This window comes from Vulpes vulpes, chromosome 3 (assembly GCF_048418805.1).
Source record: "Vulpes vulpes isolate BD-2025 chromosome 3, VulVul3, whole genome shotgun sequence".
NCBI classification, from domain to species: domain Eukaryota; kingdom Metazoa; phylum Chordata; class Mammalia; order Carnivora; family Canidae; genus Vulpes; species Vulpes vulpes.
In genome coordinates this window covers 17,670,211-17,691,998 of record NC_132782.1, presented here as the reverse complement: position 1 = coordinate 17,691,998, position 21,788 = coordinate 17,670,211, and the positions used below count along the sequence as shown (strand labels likewise).

Below are 21,788 nucleotides of genomic sequence, written 5' to 3'. Positions count from 1 at the left end.
ACCACTGGTTTTTAAAACACCAGGCTTTAAGCCCCGCTGGTGGTGAGGACTCCCGAAATTCGGCCCCTCTCACTTTCAGAGCCGAATGCTCCCGGGGTCGTGGTGCCCCGCGGGCGCTGTGGCCTGGCGCGCGTCTCCCTTCCCCATGTCCGGGCCCCCTCCAGCCGGCGGCCCTGCAGCGCCCCCAGGGTGCCCCTCCCGTCTTCCGTGCGGCCTCTTCTCTGCATTTGGCCGTGGGGGCTGATCGGCCGCTGGGGGGAGGCCTCGCGGCTTACACGGGGGTGGGGGGGGTACGGCGCACCTGCGGGGCGGGGCGAGGCCTCGCTGCTCCTACTCTGCGTCTTCCCCACAGGTCGGGGCAGCACATTTGTCCGAGTCACCCACGTGGGAAGTGACAGGGAAGGGACCTGGACGGAGCCGGAGCCGGAGCCGGCCCGGGAGCCCGCTGGAAGCCTCGACCTGGGGCTGGGCGCAGGCTCCCCAGAGGGGGCGCAGAGGGGGCGCGGTCGCGGGCGCAGGCGACGGGGCGGCGACGGGGCCACGAGGGGCGGCCTGCGGCGGGGGCGGACGCGTGCAGTGCGGTCAGGGCCGCCCGCCCAGGGCTGGCTTGGTCTTGTCTATTTTGCCTTTAGTGGACCTTCAGTCAGCGATGGGGACACGTGGGAGGGAGAAACGGGGAGTTCCACGCCCGCCTCCTTCCAACAGTGCACAGTGCGCTCTGACGTTTGTTTTTCTTAAGATTCTACCCATTTATTCACAAGACACAGAGAGAGAGAGAGACAGGCCGAGGGAGCAGCAGGCTCCACGCAGGGAGCCCGTCGTGGGACTCGATCCCGGGTCCCAGGGTCCCGCCCGGGCTGAAGGCGGCGCCAGCCCGCTGCCCCCCCCCCCCCCGCCGCCCTGAGTTCGGGTCCTGGGGGGAGCCGCGCCCCGCGGACAGTGCCAGTGCGGCCGGCAGGTGCTGAGGGCGGGCGCCCCCGCCAAGGCCGACGGGCGACAGTGAGCCAAGGAACCGAGAAAGCATTTATTTATCTTTAATTGTATTTACTTGTCAGAGAGAGAGAGGGAGGGAGCCCAGGGGGGGCGCAGGCCCCCCGAGCCGCGGCGCTGTGGGCCGGATCCCCGCCCCGGGTCACGCCCCGAGCCGCCCGGGCGCCCCCTGAGAAGGCCTGGGCAACGGAATCCGCTCTCCACGTTCTTCCAGGTCCGAAAAAACAAACAAACGAAATCCCCGACTCCGTACAAAGCAGTTGGCAGATGCCACACGCTGTTGCTGTTTGCGAGTGTGCGCGGCCTGCCCGGCAGCGGCGCCGTAGGGGCTGGCGGTCCCGCCGCAGGAGGTCAGCCCGGAGCACCCGGGGGTACTGCAGGGCGGTGGGCGGGGCTGTGGGGCTGTGGGCGGGGCTGTGGGCGGGGCTGGTGGGGCTGTGGGCGGGGCGGTGGGCGGGGCGTGAGCTTGTGGGTGCCGCCTTCGGGCCCACCAGGGAATCGCGGGATGTGACGGGCTTGGAGCGAGCAAAGAAGTTCAGGGACGATTTTAAGAAACTGCCTCGCCGTCTGTGAAATGGGGAAGCGGAACCAGATTTCTATGCCTCCCTCCCTCCTGCCTGAACGTCCCAGCGGTTCCGAGGGCAGGTGCAATGAGGACAGCAGGTCAGGGCTGCTTCCCAGTAGTCGCCTGCGCCCCTTACAAGACCCCAGGAGGTTCCTATTGCCAGTTCCTGTTCCACCGGTGAAGAACCTGAGGCCCGGCCCTGCCAGGCCCCCGTCGGAGTACCCCCACCCCACTCAGGGCAGCGAGCCCCCCCCCCCCCCCCCCCCCCCCCCCCCGTGGCAAGGATGCCGCTGGCTTCTCAGCTCTGGCTGCAGGCGCGCGGGGAGCGCCGCAGGGAATGGGGCACCTGCACGCGGACGGCAGAGCCCTTCCCATAAACACTGAGGCCACCCGACGCCCCCCTGAGTGGTTGCCAACCTGGGCTGCACTTGCGGTCGCTCTGGAGCCCGGTCCCCGAGGCCCGGACGGGGTCGGTCTGCGGGATGTCTGGGCATCGCCGTTTTGTCTCACTTGTTCCCTCAGAAAGTCACATCTGCAGCCCAGGTTGAAAACGACTAGTCCAGACCTCCTGGGATCGGTGGGTTCTGGAGGCAAGTTCCACCCGCCCAGGCCCAGGCCCTGACCTTATCTGTCAGCCGTTGGTATCTTCCTGCAAGATTTAAAATTCTGCTGCTCGAGATAAAGTGGATTATTTATGCTTGACGGCACCGTCTGTTGTTTCACATAAAACTTAGAGTCTTTTAGGTATTCCAGTATTTTATACACCCTGTTAGACTTAAAAGGAAGGAAAAGAACACCGGTTAATTCCTCCTGAAAGCAAGCATTACATCATTTTAGTCTTTGGGAACTTTTTCGCAAATTGTGATTTGGTCCATTTTATACAAGATATGATAAAGTAATATCATCACATAGACAAATGGCAGTGGAGTCTATATTTAAGAGTATAAATTAGCTATTGTGATGTCCATTTTTTAAATTAAATATCAGTTATCGCAGGAGTTCCACAAGAGCAAGAATCATGTCTGTGTTACTCCTGTTTCTCCAGACCTTGGCTTGTAATAGGTGCTCTAAGAGGTGCTCTACAACTATTGAATGTGCAAATAAATGGGTTATACCAAATATGACTGTGCCCCCCCCCCCCCCAGATAGCACTTTCATTGAGACCCTTTCTCACTCTTAGAGGTCATAAAAAGGTGTTGGGGAGGGGAGGACTGTAGTAATAATGGAGAGTTTTGGATTGCTTTTTCGTTTTTTTGTTTTGTTTTGATTTTGATTTTTAGAGGGTGAGGGGCAGAGGGAGAGGGAATCTTAAGCAGGCTCCACACCCAGTGCGGAGACCGACTTGGAGATTGATCTCACAATCTTGAGATCATGACCAGAGTTGAAACCAAGAGTCGGACACTTACCGACTGAGCCAGCCAGGTGCCCCTTGTTTCTTTATTAAGGTGCAGTTAACACACGGTGCTACATTAGTTACAGGTGTACAACATAGTAATTAGACAACTATATACATACATTATGTGTGTTCAACACAAGTGTAGCTGCCACTTATCACCATAAAATGCTATTACAGTATTATTGGCTACATCTTTCATTTCTGAGACTTATACATTCCAAAACTGAGAGCGTGCACCTCCCACTCCCCTTCACTATTTTGTTTCCTCTCCACACCCCCCTCCCCTCTGGCAACCGTCAGTTTGTTCTCTGTATTTATGGGTCTCTTTCTGCTTTTTTATGTTCTACATCTAAAGGAAATCATACGGTATTTGTCTTTGACTTATTTCACTTAACGTAATGCCCTCTAGGTCCATCTGTGTTGTCTCAAATGGAAAAAAAAAATTTTTTTATGGCTGAGTAATATACCATAGAACACATGTACCACATGCTTATTCATCTTTCAGTTATTAAACTGCATTTGTCTCTATTTCACAATGATAGATCTTGTTTTAACATTGATTTGAGAGAGCACGCCAGTGAGCATGGGGTAGGGGCAGAGGGAGGGAGGGAGAATCTTAAGTGGATTCCCTGCTGAGTGTGGAGCCCGACACTGGGCTGGATCCCAGGACCCTGAGATTGTGACCTGAGCCAAAACCATGAGTCAGACACTCGGCCAAGAGTGTCTAAGCTACCCCAGCACCCCTTACAGTGACAGGATCTTAACAGAGCACTCAATATTATCTGCTAAGTTCTGGATGATGAAGTACTTGCTATCCTTGTAGTTTGAGACTTTTGTGAATGTTCTAGAAGTATGAATAGTAAGTAGTTTTATCTGACCTCTGCTCATGTGGGTCTGTCCTTGCCCATTTCCATGGAACAGTCTGAGAGCTGGCTTCTGGGGAAGGGCAAAGAGAGGACCGAGGCCTTTAAGCTTTGCAGACTCTACAAAAATTGCACTTGGACGCCTCACTCTAGTGTCCTAGTTCAGCATTCCCTGGTCAGTTATGCACTCGGTTGCACCTGACTCCCCCTTTGCACTGTGCTAGGCCAGTTTTCTCATTCTGGCTTCTGTCTTCAGATTCACTTATTAGAGGATTTAACCATGGAATCCCTTTATCACCTTCCTTCTGGGTGGGTCTGTTAGTTAACGCCTCTGTGGATCTGGTCTCAGCACTGGGCCAGATGCCTTTCAAAGTTGGCAGAACCTGTTTTTTTTTGTTGTTGTTTTTCTGTTTTTTTTTTTTAAGGAATAAGAGAAAGAAAACACTAACTTGCCATTTGACCATAAGTAGGAACTACTTACTGAAAGAACAGAGGCCTACTGGCTTTTTTGTGGTAGCTACTGTTTTGAAATCGTTCTGAAGTTCATTTTCTTCATTTCTTTTGACCTTGCCTTTTTTTCTCAGTGGGTGAACCATTAGACCCTACCCTTTGGTCTTAAGGAACTGCTTTTAATCATTTACTTTATGCTCCCCCTCCTGATTACAATTTTCATACATTCCTGGTTTCTCGGCCGTCAGGTTGTACTTCTGTGGAACCCAGCCACCTGGAGCAGTTTACTCTTCTTCCTTTAAAATAAAATCCCAGTCCATCTTCCCACATTGTCTTTTCATGAGTTAGTGTACCAGATATCAGTTCTTATTAAGTGGTGTTCATTTAGGGTAGAACACTTGATCTTACCCTTACATCTGCTCCATATGCAGAACAGCCTCAACCCCAAGGGCATGACCCATTGTGAGACTGTGGCAAGTGACCCATAACCAGCAACAAAATGTTAATGTTTGTCAGTGGATCCAAGGGTATTCCTGTTTATCTACTACTGTCACTCCTAGGATTTTTTAAAAGAGAAAGGAGTAGAATCCTATAAAACACTGCCATGGGATCCCTGGGTGGCGCTAGTGGTTTAGCGCCTGCCTTTGGCCCAGGGCGCGATCCTGGAGACCCAGGATCGAATCCCACGTCGGGCTCCCGGTGCATGGAGCCTGCTTCTCCCTCTCTCTCTCTCTCTCTCTCTCTCTCTCTCTCTGTGACTATCATAAATAATAAAATAAAAAATTAAAAAAAAAAAAAAAAAAACACTGCCATGATATCCAGCGCAGGTCATTTATGCTGTAGCCAAACCACAGCTGCTGACACTTGTAATGGCGATTCCACACCAATCATTAATCTGGGTAGGTCCATGGGACTGTGAATAAAGGTTCATAGCCACTGGTCTGTCATTTAAAAGTACCCCTCAGATTTCTTTGGGTGGTAAAACCTGTCTTCAAAGAACGAAGACGACTAAAATTCACTATGTGATACCAAGTACAGTAGAAAACTGTTACTTGACAGATAATGCATTTTTTGCCTTGGAAATTTATTCAAGGCCATGGCATGCTATATTATCTGAGCACTACATAGATGCCTTATTTTCATTTATTAGATTGTGATAATCCAACTCGAGAAGGTTCATAGAATTGCTTTCATGAAGAAAATATTTTCAGGCCAGTCAGCTCTGCCAAAGCAATCCTTGGTGATGAGTAATGGCACAGTCCAACTGCTCTCACATCCAAAACATCTAAGAAGAAAGCAACTTTGCCATAAGAACTCTTACTCTTCACACCATGGTATTATTATTTGTAGGTATCTTGAGTAAAACCATCTTGTAAGAATTTTTTTTTTTTTAATGATATCAACTGAACAGTAGAGCCCAAAGGAAGAAAGAAAACCTTCAATCACATAAAAAAATATAAAAAACTTGAGTTTGGTTGGCTCCATAAAATAAAAAAGCAATTCAGGTTATTTATAATTTGAGAGCTTGTGTTACTAAGCAATAAACACTTTCATAAAAAAAATTTATTTCACACTTTTATACAAATATCCACAGGTATTTTCTAATCATGAAATAATTTTACAGTGCTAGTTAGTATTAAAATGTATCAAATGCAAACAGACCAGTGACTTGACTTGAGATGACGCTTTTAAAAATAAACACCACTACATTCTTTGTTGTTGAACCACCCTTCCTTCCCTTTTAGGATATTCTTTTTTCTTTTTTTTATATAACAAAGGTCTATAGACACTTTCAAAATATCAGCTGCTTGGCAACAAAGCCAGTGCATTTGGTTACAGGTTACCTAAGCAAGGAACTAAGATTTCAAAGGCTAGTATCACCTGTTTTGGAGAAATTTTTGTAAACAAAGTATCAATTGTAAAAATATCTTTGTGAATGAAAATTCCAAAGTTCAAGGAGACTAATGTCCTTACTATCTTAAGGGCATATGATTTCTGAAAAGGAAAAAAAGCTCCAAAGCAACAGTGACACACAAATACAGTTGTATTTTGTTCTTCTGAAAGATTGAGATGCTGCTTATACTAGATCCAAATTAGCACCTGTTTGCTATTATTTCCCATATAACTTAACATTTTTTAAAATTCAGATTACCTACCCAATCTCTGTTGAATGTATAGAAATGTTTTCCTCCTCTGCTACTTCATTTTTATAATTAAAACCATACAGTTAGCACAGTCCCAAAGTAATTTTGGGGAATATAGATAAGGAAGGAAACAAAGCAAAAAAAAAAAAAAAAAAAAAAAAACCAACATTGACTCACTGATTAAATGATTCCAATAACATATAAAAACATAAAAGCCGTGATGTCCTGACTTTGGTATCAGATACTCAGTAGTCTCACACTGGATCGGTTTGGATCCACCATAGGCACCAACCCTTTCTTTCAAGTCCTGATGATACAGTATTTGCAGCAGGGCCTAACGCTGCACCAAGTTCAACAAACCCATGGTTTCCAAGCATTCTTGAAAGTTACAGCACAAAAATGCAGAAGGTCACACAGGGCTCTACCCTCAGAAATATCCGCTGTCTGATACAATTAAACATCTTATGGTTAAATCCTATTTCTTAATAGACTTTCACTTAAACCCAAAGTTTGGGTCTGGAGGAAAGGGATGACGGCTATCATGAAGGGAGATATAATAACTTATAAAGGATTAGCTTTATTATTTTTTTGCACTAAATTCAAACCAATGACCTCCCATGTTCTAATTCTGATTGTTTAATCCAACTGGGAGGGTAAACGGGAGACTCTTTGGCCTGTCAATGACAAAATGGTTTGTAAAAAAGAAAAAATAAATACGATATACAAGTAAGTATAACTAGCATTCAAGTCTTTTGCACCTATGTGTTTCAGTGAACAGAGAAGTGAACCTGTATGTTATCTGGTGTGATGAGTACTCACACATCTAGGAAATGGGGAAAGATGGCAGGATGGCAACGTCACCTATTGCACATTTAACTTAAGATAGCACTTCGAACTGAAATACAACTACGGCGACGGCATAGTCCGGTGATGCGGGACAGTTAGCTTGCAGGCTCTCCAGTCCGACGGGAAGGATGGGTGCAGAGACAGTGCCCCCGGGGTGGGTGGGTGGGGGGGCGGCCGCTCGGGCAGCGACTGGGTGCCTCCTTCACTTCAGCTACGCTGGGCAGGCCCTTCCCGCACGGGGAGGTCAGCTACACCGAGAACAAAGGCAACCCCGGAAAGTCAAAGTCAAATTAAGGCAGGTAAAGAAAACTGCATTCCAACAGTCTTAAATTTGGTTGTGCAAACCCGGAGCCTCGGGCTACAGGACAAGATCCACAGTGAAAGCTAAGTTCGTACTGTGCGTCGTCTTGTCTGAAATGAACATTCAGGTACAGAGCAGGCTCTTGGGTCCACTGAGACTTCTGAGCTGGCGAGGGAAAAGCAGTTGGGTACTGTGAAGCTTTTTTTTTTTTTTTTGGCCCCTTTTAAGAGTAGCTTTCATTTTCATTCCAACTTGTGATCCACTGTTTTTTTTCAAGGTTATCATTGTATTTTTCATCTTTGATCTCCCGCTCTTCCTTCCGGATCCTCACAGCATGGTATCGGGGAACGCTATCATCGTACCTAGAGCGTTTAAAGAATCCGCACTGATGGAGGGGAGAGAGAGGTAGAAACAAAGTAAGTATTGCAAGAGAAGCAAGTGCACAAACTGGCAATGTCTAAGCTTTCTGTTCAGCTACACCTACCTTTGCATGAAGGGGAAAAAAAAAAAGGTTTCTTTTAAGAAGGAACTAGTAGGTTGAAAAGACCTAACAGCCAGTGGGGATAAACAGAAGACAGCTGTAAAACTAGAAGAAAAGTCTGTTTTTCCATCTTGTCTTTATATTTTGTAACCGTGTAGTAAGTCACCTCTGTACCGACAATTTCAGAGTTCTGGAACAGTGCTTTCATTTTTTATAATCAACATGATATGTTAAAGACCTAATGATCAGATTATTTAGAACATCATTTCAATTTAAAGAGTTTTTAAAGGCCATAAATCAAAGATTATTTCACACCCTTCCCCCACTAACAAAATGGAATCAAATCACAAATATTTTACAGATTATTTGAATATGCCAGTGTTCAAGTGAGTCCATTTAAGAATCTTCTCTCCTCCAAGGCTAAGTACACATCTCTCATTAGCTACAAGGCAGTTTATATGGCCTGGAGTTCCTGTTGTACTTCCAAATTAAGCTGTTTCATTAATAAATCATGTACTATGTCCTATAATCAAATTAATCATGTGCCACAAAGAGCGTGAGGGAAGTATGACACTACATTTCAGAGCATCCCTAATATTTTCTTTTGCAAAAGATGTTTACACTTAAATTATTAATATATATTTTATTCATTTTTTTAAAAATATTCCATCTGATCCAAAGTAGACTTTTATTGAGGATATATCAGGAAACTTTTTGATCAAATTGAATTTTTAAAATGAATAAAATATGTTTCATGGAAAAGATGTTTTTAATTTAGAAATGCAGTTAGAAGGAGGATGAGGAAGATACTTGGAATGGTCAATGTTCTCATGTAACAGGAGCAGAACATTTATGTTGAATGATGTTATAAAAATGTCATGGGACGAAGTAAAATTAGATTCAGTCATCACTAAATCAATAGGAAAAATGGATCAAGAAGTTTTTGTTCTAAGACCATTTCCACATGGACTCCTTTTTTAATTTTGTGCAAAAAGCCAAAAACACCTATTATAAAATGTGGCTCTTCAATTTTTAAAAAAAAGGAGAAAAATCAAGGGTGGTTTATAGAACTGAAATGGAAATGCTGGGATTCATTGTGACAGTGCCATGGAAAGAGATCACAGGAGTAATTCCATCCTCTTATGCTCACAGAGATGGAAAAAGGAATTATCACCAATTCCTGTTTCCATGGATTTAATAAACAAGACAAGCAAAACACGAACTTAAAATCAGCTGAGACCCAAAGCTGAGTAAGATCTCTAGGAACATGAAACAAGGTCAAACTCCATTACAACATACTGAAACAGTAACTAAAGCATTTTTATATTAGAATTTTGTATAATGAAGGTCACTTTGGCAAAGAACCATCTTCTGAAATTGGCCACCATGTCCACCATGTCAACAGTCATAGTTTGTCGTAATGGTCTTTGACCAGTAGTAGATACGCAGGAAAAGGAAGTTGCATGCTTAGCTAGCAAAAAACAATTTCTGAGCAACAATAAAAGCATTCCCAGCCATCACTTTATAATAAAGCAAGATCAAAAAGGACAGTGAGAAAGCCTTCCCATCAAGAGAAACACAATGTTTCCAACATGCAACAGGTTAATTAGGCAGTCAACACAAGCTTCTATCTGTGGGAAATTCCAAAGCCGACAAGAAATCTGCAATGATCTCTTATTCATCTTTGAAATTCCAAGTGGGATGCTATGTACTGGATTGACAACACAAGGAAACTGGGCTACTAGGGAGGTGTAATGTCTCCCTTTGTGTGTACACAGATTCCAGTCATCTTCATTGCTGTGGGTGATGTTTTACAATACAAAAGTAACTCACCTGCAACAAAAGACTCTGTGCATTTAGAAACAAAAACTGAGCTTTCAAGTGAAGTAAAATAAATCCAAGCAAGGCAAGCCAGTGTGGACATTTGGAAACATCTGTTAATGGGACACACACAGCAAGCTGTTGCTCTTAAAGTTAGCCACCACAACCATAGCAGGTCCCACAGCTAGCAATTAAAAAACATTGATCAATTACCAATTACAGAAGTAGATCAATACTATGCATCGGAAGTAAGCCTCTCTTTATCAGACGGCTGAGCATGGATCTCAGCCTTGTGATATGTGGCATCATAATGATCTTTCTTATTTCTCTTGAAGAAACCACACTATAAGGAAGCAAGGTATTTAGTCAGTTTTACAGTTTTGTGTATAAGAGCTAAACAAAAGAAAATCTCAGATTTTAACCTGTTTTCTATGTATAGCTTGTTACAAAGAGACCACTATGGATCAACTAAAAGTGAACAGCCACCACACTATGTTACACTGTGACAGCAACCAAACCAACTCGATTACCATGGGTCTCTGGTGAAATAACTTATATAGAGAACGTTCATTACCTAATTGACTTTTCAACTTATAACAGAAATCCTAAGGACAAAAAAAAACGATCCTAAAAGGAAAATTATATACCCATCTGAATGTAGCTTTGGGTGGCTTCTTCATGCAAGAGTATATGAACTCTAGAATAGGCAAAAGATTGACTTCTGCAGTTTATTGCAACAAAGAAATTTGCTAAGATTTAACACAAATACAAATAAAACAGATACTGCAATTTTCTGCCTTTCACAGTAAATTTTATAAAACAAATGCCATCTACTTGGGGCCTTTGGATTTGTGGGTAAATCACAATATTAATTAGAATATGCCATTATGAAAGAATGATTGCTATCATTTTCCCAAATTCTGAACCACCATGTAACCTCAAGTGGTAGGAACCTAACGCTCCTCGGGTTAGTTCACTCTAAATGAACACAGAGATATAATTCCATTTTCTACTACAATTTCCTTCATTCAACCAGGAAGAACTTTTTCTATTTACTTGTCCATAAGGTTCCAGAACTGCCCTTTGGTCAAATAAATAGCTTGGTCAAATAAATCTGCCCTCCTGGAAAATTCTGCTTCCTAGTCTGGAAACTCATTAAGGTAAAATCTAGATCTATTTTGTACAGTATGGTTAACTACTAAGTACGCTAGCATTCAAATTTAAATTAAAAATGCCTTGGTTGCAACATTCCAAATGCTCAGTAGCCACCTGTGCCTCACTGGACATTGCAGCTTCAGAACATCTCCACTATCACAAAAAGTTTTATTGGGCAGCATTGGTTTAAACCTTTTATCTTGATATCTACTTGTGACTCTTTGAACACACCCAGCCAACTTTCAATAACTCATGCAGTATATAAGAGTTGAGTGTGTAGGAATGCTTCCAGCTTGGCAACATTCTTAATATCCATAGGCATGAGCATCCTTGTTTGCAAAATGAAGATGACTTAACCAGCCCGAAGGACTTTTCTACCTCCAAACAAAACCCTATGCAATATCCTAGTGTTTAAAGCAGATAACATTAGAACTTCTCTGGTTGAAGTGAGGATATTGGCCCTAGCTTAATCTTGGCACCTATGTGGATGTACAAAACCCCGTTTAAAGGTCACTGAACTGGAGTCCTTTCTGGCCCTTATGTTCTATGATTTTAAAACATGAAAACAAATAGTTCACTTTCAGAAAGAAGAGTATTAGTAAAGTAATGAAAATGGTCTTCATGTAGGGGTTATTAAGGTTGTCTAATACTTTGCAGTTCCCTTGTGAGTTCTGGACACTTTAGAGTTACAAACAACCCAGGAGATCATACAGTTCAATCCATTACCTAAAGAGCTAAAGCAAACCATGCCCACGGAGATGAATCGCCTAAAATTACAGAACTTGGGTTTCTTAATTCTCAACCCATTGCTATGGTCTCATTAAGGATTGCCAATAAGACCTGCTCTGAAAAAGACTGTCCTTGTGACCTCCCCCAGAAAGCACAGGAAGCCCATCCTAAAATATCAAACTTCAAATTCAGTTTTTGATACCAAAATAATTTTCAGAGCATTTCCTGTGCTGGCCAGAGAAACCTGGGGCCTGAAATGAACATCAGAGGTAGGACTGGGTAATATCCAACACAGGGATATGCATCTGGGCATGAGCAGTCACCAAGTTGCATATCACACACCAGAAAATTTTCTCAGACTGGCAAAAGGAAGTTACTTGGGAAAATAACAAAAAAGAAATGTCCAATATTTGAAAGTGACAATATCCTGAATCCTTGTCAACTGTACTACTGGATCCAAGGGAAAGGATAAAGATAGTGTTACCCTAGAGATTGATTGTAGAGGTTCATGATCATTTAATCCAAAATCCTCTGGATCAATCTAGAATTTTGGCATTTTAGAAAAGTAATATGCTGCATACATAATGCCACTCTAATCAAAACATTGTTAGTTTCACAGAACCATTAAATAAAGGATAAAAAAAAATATAGCTTCTCTTCACATGTCAAGCTTTGCTCCCAAGTAAGTCATTACAAACTTTCAGAGTTTTCTGCAATTTGTAACTGAGAAGGAACTGTGAACCTCCATTACTCACTTGGAATAATCCAAACTCTACAGGCAATAATCTTTGGCAACAAAAGTATGGATCCACCTCATACACACATTTTTATAATGTAGACTCTTTACTGGCAGAAATCAAGGAGAAGATACTAATTTTACTTGCAGGACCAAATTCTAATGAAAAACATATTAAACCCAGGTCTTCCTCATGTTTGAGAGAGGCTATGAGGATCCCCTTGCAATGGAATTATTAATTTCATGGTTTTCTATCCCTAATCTAGCTGCAACTGTCACAAGCCCCAGTGGCTACCATGAGCATTTCTTTACAGAAATTGAAATTAACATGGATACAGGTTCAGATTAAAGTGCTATCTAACAATTTGGCTCAGATTCAGAATTTTAGATAAATACTAAAGTCGTAAAAAATTTTTAAATTATTTGTCAAACATGCTAGATTATGCGAAAAACACCAAAATTTTTCTATTTAAGAAACTCCTTATAATGTACAAATAATACACTTTTAACTATAAGGTACTAGAGCTAGATATACAGGTGTTCACTGTAAAATTCTCAAGTTTGTTATAGTTGGCCTGGTTTCATAATGTTGGGAAAAGGGAAGCATTACAAAGGAATGTGCAGATTATCAGTGTAATAAATTCACTCTTTTAAAAAACGTCAAATAAAGTTTAGGTCATTAGAACTCAAATGCCAAATAGGACTTACCTTCCATAGTATAAACACTAAGAGAGCAAGCATCAAAATCCCAGCAAGTATAGCCACTAGGATGATCCACCAAGGTACTCCTGAATACTGAGCTACGGTCTTTGAGGGAAACACAGTCACACGAATCTAAGGGCATAAAAGAAAGCATCATTCATTATAAGGGGGTTGGGGTGAGGATTAATACCAGGAGTTTATACTCCTAATTCTGCTTCCAGACACACTTTGAGCAATGCAGCCTATGGATGAAAGAGATGCCTTTTTGATGGGAGATCTTTTCACAGAACCTGGAAAATACTGGACTGTGTTTTGACAAAGTGTTTTGTTTTTTGGTGTTTTTCTTTGTTTTGGCTAACTCATCTTTTTGAAACATGCTGAATCAAAGTAGAGAGAATTATATAATAAAACATCATTTTTCATCACCGAGTTTCAACAATCGCCAGGACACAGCCAGTCTTGTTTCATCTGTATAACCAGTATCTTGTTGAGGATGATCATGGTCCTTTTTTGTTTTCAGTAATGGAAATAAAAGGGCCATTTTATGTACAATTAGCCTGTATTCCTCACTTGGATTTTTTTTTTTTTCCTCACTTGGATTTTAAAGATGTTGTCAACTATAAAAATAGAGACAGAGCTGCATTGCTGACACCATTTTAACTTTTCCCTAGGATGTCTAAGGACCCTCATGCATAAAAAAATTCCCTGGAATGGCCTGATGAACGTTCTACAATGTATTTAGACAAAGTAGACGCTCAATTTGTTCAGAGGTGCCTCAGAGCTGAAAGCAGCAGCTAATGAGAACCTAAGCTCTAAATATTTGATAGTTGGCACATACTAATTAAACAGAAGTAGTGTTTACTCAGAAATCTAAAAAGTTGTTTATGGCAATTTGCAATAACTTGGTTACGTGCATTTAGAATTCAAGTGGATTTCCGTGATGCCAGGAGACTATTTTTCGAAGCTTGTAAAGACCTGATGATTGCTCTGAATATGATTTTGTAAACAGATTAGGGAGCTTCCAGTTTGAAGTTTCAGATATTTCTAAAGTAAGAGAATGTAAAGTGAAAGGTAAACAAAAAGTGTGAGCACTGAAGTTCTGAGAAGTGTTTTCAGTCAAGTTCTCTTAGTATTGAAGCCCAGATGCTGCCTAAAAATGCTTCCATGTTGCTCTACTTCAATAAAAAAAGGGTCTTCTGCACTAAAATACTTCCCTTTCTACTTCTACTAGAAAACAGCTTCTCAACCTCATTTGACTTCTATAATGTATTTTAAAAGCAAGAGAACTGCCTTTTTCTGAACACTTAAGAAGAAAGAAGTCAGTGTTCTCCACAGCACGGCCTGTAACACCTTTATCAGCTACTGTGTTTCCTGTTGTGCTTTCAGTGAGGTTTCCCCTCAAACTGCCAGCCAGCCCCCAGAGGGGCCTCATGGTTCACTTCCCCTTGCCTGCCTTCCCCTGACAGGCACCCCAGCTTTAAGCTAAACTAACCCTTTCTTGAGACTACTGGGTCTAGCACAGGGGCACATCCACGAGGTGGGAAGCAAGCATGGGGAGAGGGCACCTGGGGGGCCCAGTCCATTAAGCGTCTGACTCTTGATTCAGCTCAGGTCATGATCTCAGAGTCCTGGGATCAAGCCCCACATCAAGCCCCAAGCTCCGCTCTGTCTCTTCCTCTGCCCTTCCCCCCCACACACACTCATTCTCTCTTTCAAAAATCAATCTTTGGGGCGCCTGGGTGGCTCAGCCCGTTATGCGTCTGCCTTCGACTCAGGTCACGATCCTGGGGGTCCCCTGCATCCATCTGGCTCCCTGCTCAGCAGGGTGTCTGCTTCTTCCTCTGCCCTTTACCCCACTCATGCTCTCTCAAATAAAAATAAAAATTAAATGTTGAGAGACTCATGATAAAATAGTGCACGTGCCGTGACCCATAGGCCTGCCTACTCTGAACCAAAACAAGTAATTAGCCTATGCTGTGTCACTTCACTCTGCTTCCCTATCTAGCATGGGGAGCATCCAGTACATCCCCAGGGGCAAGGGGACAACCTGGAAGGGCCATCCTTATTTTTAAGAATATAAGCTCTGATAAATCTGGAAGTGGAGAGTGAAGACTGGTCCCTGGCAGGGGAATTGGCCTCATCAACAGACCGTGTACCGGAGCCTTTTAAATAGCTGATAGAAAGGGGAAGCCCCTTCTATAAATGGCAGCAGCCTGACAGTATGAGAGCTGCACAAGGTCATTTTTTGATTGGGTGGGGGTGGGGTGTACACAGAAGTACAGCTGAGGCGTCTAGCCCCAAGTCTGGCTACCGTTTCCTCCAGATTTTGGATTCTTTTAGAAACTGTAAAACAACTCACTGGGCATCAGAGACAGGACTGAAGCCAGGGCAGAGCCACACTTTTAAAGGGCTGACGTGCTCTGCAAATCCAGGCTGTGTGCAAGGCCACACTGCAGTCCCGGAAGGTGAATGAGGCCAATCCACCAAGATTTTGTTTCCTTAAATTGTCAGCTAAAGTTTTGTTTCTGCAGGATAGTCATTCTCCAGCTGGGACTGGGAATAAAGGGGAAGCTAGCCTCGGAATCGGGTAGGGGGTGGGGGTGGGGGGTGACCAACTGTGACCAGCTTCCCAGAGCTCTGGTCACATCTTGCCACAGCAGCTGTTATTGACAGACAGAGACAGGTTAAGGTGAGTAGGAATTACTCCAACTCCAAAAACAATTTCGGGGTGGGTGGGTGGGTTCTTTAAAATTCAGGCATTTCCATAGGGATGACCTATGCCTGTGAACCTCATCCATTATGTGTCCCTGAAGGGAAACTGGGGCTTAAGCTCTGCTGACACATCAAATTCCATCACGCGTGAGCAGAGCTTAGACTCATTCACTTACTCACAGCCAAAATGATTTCCCGAATCACTCTGTAACGTAATACCCTCTACTCTTACTGAACATCAGCGCAAGAAATCACTCCACGAAGGTATTTTCCTATCTTTCACAAAACTCTCTATTAAAGACCTCATTCCCAAAAAAAAAAAAAAAAAAAAAAAGACCTCATTCCCTTAGTGAGTGTTCCTCATATCAGAAACCCATCTTATAAAAGGATCCGTATCTCAAATTCTCTGAAAGAAGAAAGAAGCTGAAAAATCACCTTCCCCTGAAAAATCATGTGCCTTTTCTTAGGAACGACAATCTCTTCCTTCCTCTGCTCAGTTCAACAATTATCTCTTGGTTCACCATTCCCTAGACCATGAAATTCTTAACAGTTCACAGTGTCTTACTGAACTTTTCGCTTCCTTAAAATTTGTGCAGGGAAGGCAGTGTATCCTTAATAAGTGTTTGTAAACTGGATGGATTTAACTGATGCTAAAATGTAACCCTTTTTTCTGGCTCAATTAGGTGACCAGATCTGTTATAACAATGTGTTAAAAGTGTTGTATTGAAAAGTAAACAAACAGCTCTTAAAATTGGTTGGGTTATAAGGAAACTAAAAGGGTTTTTTTTTTTCTTTCTTTCTTCTTAAAGCCAGGATTAAAGTAAAAGCAAGGAGAACTTTTAATATGAAGATGGAAAGACAAGACTGAATTACCCCCACCTCTTCGGCTTCTGTTTCCAAAGAAAATGGATCTTCAGGCCGGGAAGGACAGATGCACCAAGATAAAGATGAAACTGAAACCCATAATATGGGAGAGAAAAAAAAAAAAGGAAAAGCATCCTGACACTTGAAATAAGCTCAAATCTTTTAGGCCCAGAAAAAGTGTGCCTTAAATTGCTAAAGAAATCTGTAGATAGGACATTGGAGCTGTTGTCGCTCAAAAACACAAGTCAGTAGAAGAGGTACTAGAAGACTAGAGGTAAGAAAATGTCCCCGTTTTCAAAAGAAATGCATTCTAGACATAAGCTAGGAATCCGTTCATATATCTACCAAGTATTAAACAAGCCGATAGGATCACAGCAGAGATTCCAATTTCCATTAGCATACACGAGTTCTCCACACCCTCACATGAAATGCCCAAGAGAACTTGACTTGCATGTGTGACCAGCCACAAGACTGAGTACCAGGGCCCTGGTTCCATCACCTTCCAAGGAAAGAAGAGCACTTGACGAGGGCGTGTGAGCCCAACATCTGGTCTCCCCTCCACATGCCTGTAGGTCCTGTGACCCTGATGGAGAGACAACCTCCCTTGGATTGTTTTCTCATCTGTATTTGAGATCTGGGGACTTGACAGGGAGTATGTATTACAGAACCAAAATGAACAGGAGCCCTGAAACCAACCAGTCTTCCAGGTTTCAATTCACGACCCCAACTGGCATCCCCCTGCTGTGCCTGCTTCCTTTTTTTTTTTTTAGGAGTACAGTGTCTACCTTGTCCTTCTGAGGTTTACAGGACTACACACAGATAAAACGCCTAGTAAACTGTGGACATTTTATTAATGCATTATTAGTGTTTGTCCCCTTCCTCTAAAGTGTGTTCTTTTTCCAGCTCTAAAAACTCCATGATTCTCCCGGTTACTGATTTAAAGTTACAGAAAGCAAGAGCAGCTGCCTCCAGTCAGAGGGGCAGAGAAGGGATCTCACGGAGGTTCTGGCTCAGTTGACAGTCCCTTATGACGCCTTACTGGTAAGAGGCAGAAAGGTGGGCTACAGTGGGTATGCAAAGATAATCTAAGGCCAGGGACCATGTCCTGGTGAGCCCAGAACAGTCCTGATTTATAACTCTTGTCCCAGCAGCCTGCCCAGTTTAGCATATGCCTCAGACAGATGTCTTCTAGTTTGGATAGATTTTTTTTTTTTTTTTTTTTTTTTTAGATTTTATTTATTTGAGAGAGAGAGAGATTGAGAAAATGAGTGGTGGTGGGGGGTGCAGAGGGAGAGGGAGAAGCAGACTTGCTGAGCACAGAGCCTGATGGGCTCGATCCCAGGACCCTGGGATCATGATCTAAGCTGAAGGCAGACACTTAACCAACTGAGCCACCCAGGCGCCCCGGGATGAAAGGCTGTGACAGCTAAGGGTCACTGTATTCAGAAACCAGGGCCCAGGGCGGCTCACTGCACTTTGAGCTTACTCACAGGACTGAAGCCAAAGCACTTCCTAAGATTACCTTGGGGACAAGGTACTCACAATCTTTCTCCATCCAGTCTCTTTTTGCAAAACACTGTGGTCCATGACATGCATTCTATCTCAAGAGCACGCTACAAGCCTCTATGGGCTCCACCCCACAGGGAGCCCTTCCCAGTGTGCCCCCACAGCCACTGCTGCCAGTTCTGTTCAGTACTTTTCTCAGTTGCCCGGAGGAGGACACAGAAGGCATGCTCCTCAGCTTTGAAAAGGACAAAGCATGAAGGGACGGAAAGCTAAGAGGAGGCAATGGTGGAGACTCAGAACTACTTTGTGAACTGAAACGATGGACCACAAGCAAATTGCACGAAACGTGAGCATACATTTAAAAGCATGCATTTAGGGGCAGCCCGGGTGGCTTAGTGGTTTAGCGCCACCTTCAGCCCAGGGTGTGATCCTAGAGACCTGGGATCGGGTCCCACGTCCCACGTCGGGCTCCCTGCATGGAGCCTGCTTCTCCCTCTGCCTGTGTCTCTGCCTCTGTCTCTCATGAATGAATAAGTAAATAAAATCTTTAAAAAGAAAATAAAAAAATAAAAAATAAAAGCATGCATTTAGATTTTTAAAAATTTCTCATGAATGGAATATGGGAGCTACAGCTTGATAACACGTTCTGTTGAAAACACCTGGAAGTTTCAACAGAACAAAAACTGCTAGAAGTTTCTGTTAAGAAAACATAAGTATAAATAAGAACAGTAGCTGCTAGAAGTGCAAACAGAATCTTCTATGTACACTGAAAAGCCAAGTTTTAGACCGACCAATAGTAGCCGCAGTATTGGGAGTCAGGGCCTCAGGGTGTGCCAAACGAGGCAGAGGACACACCCACACTGCCCATCCAGGAATCACACCACCTGACTAGGGCCAGCCCACGAAGGAGAGGGCCTGGCATGATGGGTAACTGAAGAGCTGGAGGCTTTGCTCTGAACAGTGAGAGACCTGTCCACGGGGCATGCCAGTTTCCTTCAGTTATTCCAAAGACTGCTACGTGGCTGAGAGAGAGAGAGAGAGACATGTTCCAAAGAGCTTGTTCCAAGGGGCGTAACCAAGGACTGACTTTGTAAGACTCAAGTCTGGATTCATATATAAATAGATCTTTTTCTAATAACTACAGCTGGCCACCAGCCATGAGCTACTCCATAACATGGTGGTTGCTGTCACTGGGGACAGTATCAGACCTGGGGTTTCTTTTTTTAAGATTTTATTTATTTATTTATTCATGAGAGAGATAGAGAGACAGGGGCAGAGACACAGGCAGAGGGAGAAGAAGGCTCCAAGCAGGGAGAGCCCGACATGGGACTCAGTCCTAGGTCTCCAGGATCATACCCTGGGCAAAAGGCGGCGCTAAACCGCTGAGCCACCCAGGCCCAGACCTGGGGTTTCTACAAAAGGTGGGAGACACACCCATTCTTTCAGTGGGCCAGTGGCCCTCAAATCTACCGTGAGTACTGCAGAACTAGAGGAAGGACCCTGGATGTAGTTCTTTTCTCAATGATTCTATTAAAATACAGCTTGGAGTGGAAGTGCCTTAAAGCATCATGACTTCTCCTTGATGGGGGTAATGGTGTTGTGAGGGGACAGAGTGCCAAGACAGCAGGTCCTCAGGCTGTGGCATGGGGTAGAAAAGGAGAGATGTGCTCTGAACTCCGTGAAGGCTGAGGAACCGCTCACCTGAGTGCCAGCATTCGGCAGCTTGATATTCTCGGCAGCGGCGGCTACGTCAATGGAAGCCCGCACGAGAATGTCCAAGTAGTTCATTTTGGAATATTCCTGTTTGGACACAAAGTTGACAAGTGGGTTAAGGAAGTGAGAAATGTCCTCAGAAATAGCAAGTGACTTCCAGGGGACAGCCTTGGGCAGGGCCAAACCTCTAGAAACGTGCTGTTCCATAACCTCGAGCGCAGAACAACAGAGGCCTTGCTGTCCAGCCCTCGCAGCGGGCAGCTTATGTTCACACAGCGCACATTCGTGCTGCAGTTCTGGGGAGAAGACAGTGAGAGTCAAAACCCAACGGTATGGGGAAGGCCTTCCTGCCGTCGTCTGGCAAATACAGCCATTGAAAAAAAAATACTTACAAGGGTCTGATATTTTCTTTCAGCAAATAAGGAAAACTTTCTGCTATCCTCTATCTGTTTTTCAGCAATTTCCCGTTTCCTTCTTGAGTTGTGAGACTCCTGAAAAGAAATTATATCCAAAATAGTTCTACTTAATGTAATTCTTTGTCACTATTGCACAGACCTCCTGAGAACTCCCTCCCAAGTGATGCCAAATTCACACAATCAGCAATTAACATTCGCCCATCTCCTGTCACCCAAAGCACATAAATAACTGAAGTGTAAAATACTACTCTGACTTTATTTTTTTTTAATGCTTTCCTTATTTATTCACGAGAGAGACACAGAGAGGCAGAGACACAGGGAGAGGGAGAAGTAGGCTCCATGCAGGGAGCCCGACGTGGGACTCGATCCCAGGACTCCAGGATCAGGCCCTGGGCTGAAGGCAGCGCTAAACCACTGAGCCACCCAGGTGCCCCCCACTGACTTAAACTCTGGTGAAGAAAAGGGGGGCTTGCTTTGTTCTTCTGTCTCCTCACTAAGCCGAGCATCCTGGGACGAGGCATCACATCTCATCCCTGTATCCCTAGCACCCAGCTCGAGAACTGACACATGGTAAAAAGTCAGCACATCTTGAATAAATAAATGACACTAAAGAACAGAAAAAAGCCAAAAGGATAAGTATGTAACTTATTCAAAGTAAAGCACTGAAAACTAATCTGCATAAGAAGTTGTACAATAGCATTTTCCTTGGAAAATTAACACTGGACTATCTTGTTTCTCAAAGCTGATGAGCAGAGGATCCTTCTATAAGCTATCAACTGTGAATGCTGATCATACCCAGTCACCTCAGAACCTAAACACAGTAGTCCCCTCACTGCAATCTGTTCATAATCAGCCCTTAACACAAGGGTTTTAAAAAACTAAGAAAAAGAAACAGACATGCAATAACAAAGCAGGTCAAACTGGAGCCTAAATGATAAACCGGTAATAGGAGTGTGCAGCAGCAGCACAGAGCGGTTAAGCATGGAGGCTTTGAAAACAGGCAGGGCTGAGCCTGAATGCAAAATCTGTGTCTTGACTGCCGTGTGATTCTTAGCACGTTAATCTCTCTGAATCTCAATGTTCTCATCTGTGAAATGGTAGGGGTAAGAAAAAGACCTCGAGAGAATGAAATGAGAAAAGGCAAATAAAATGCTTAAGGCACAGTGCCCAAGACACCATCAATACTGGATAACTATTTTAGAAATTAGGAATGAAGGACGCTTGGGTGGCTCAGGGCGTGATCCTGGGGTCCTGGGATCAAGTCCCACATAGGGCTCCCTGCAGGGAGCCTGCTTCTCCCTCTGCCTGTGTGTCTGCCTCTCTGTGTCTCTCATGAGTGAATAAATAAATAAAATCTTAAAAAAAAAAAAAATCAGGAATGAAAGCTGAGGTGCCAGT

At 43.8% G+C, this 21,788-nt stretch overlaps 1 protein-coding gene and 1 long non-coding RNA gene across 7 annotated transcripts in view; one reads left to right on the top strand and one right to left on the bottom strand.

The window, feature by feature from the left end:
- Window positions 1-17,613, top strand: part of LOC112916405 (uncharacterized) — a 188,115-nt gene extending 170,502 nt beyond the window's left edge. For all 3 annotated transcript variants that reach the window (XR_012000324.1, XR_012000325.1, XR_003234293.2), the window contains 2 exons: window positions 7,833-7,971; window positions 16,701-17,613. This is a non-coding gene — a long non-coding RNA (uncharacterized lncRNA). The remainder of the gene's footprint in view (window positions 1-7,832; window positions 7,972-16,700) is intronic.
- Window positions 2,966-21,788, bottom strand: part of ITGA6 (integrin subunit alpha 6) — an 82,778-nt gene continuing 63,955 nt past the window's right edge. Inside the window, exons 21-26 of one of the 4 annotated variants that reach the window (XM_072751932.1) lie at window positions 20,367-20,465; window positions 20,160-20,270; window positions 19,963-20,061; window positions 13,186-13,311; window positions 10,071-10,200; window positions 5,810-7,940 (exon numbers count right to left, since the gene is read on the bottom strand). In XM_072751932.1, coding sequence (XP_072608033.1) covers window positions 10,093-10,200; window positions 13,186-13,311; window positions 19,963-20,061; window positions 20,160-20,270; window positions 20,367-20,465 — 543 coding nt within the window. In that variant the 3' untranslated portion in view covers window positions 5,810-7,940; window positions 10,071-10,092. Of the gene's footprint in view, window positions 7,941-10,070; window positions 10,201-13,185; window positions 13,312-19,962; window positions 20,271-20,366; window positions 20,466-21,788 lie in introns of all 4 variants that reach the window. The other 3 variants (XM_072751933.1, XM_072751934.1, XR_012000323.1) reach the window with 3 other exon arrangements.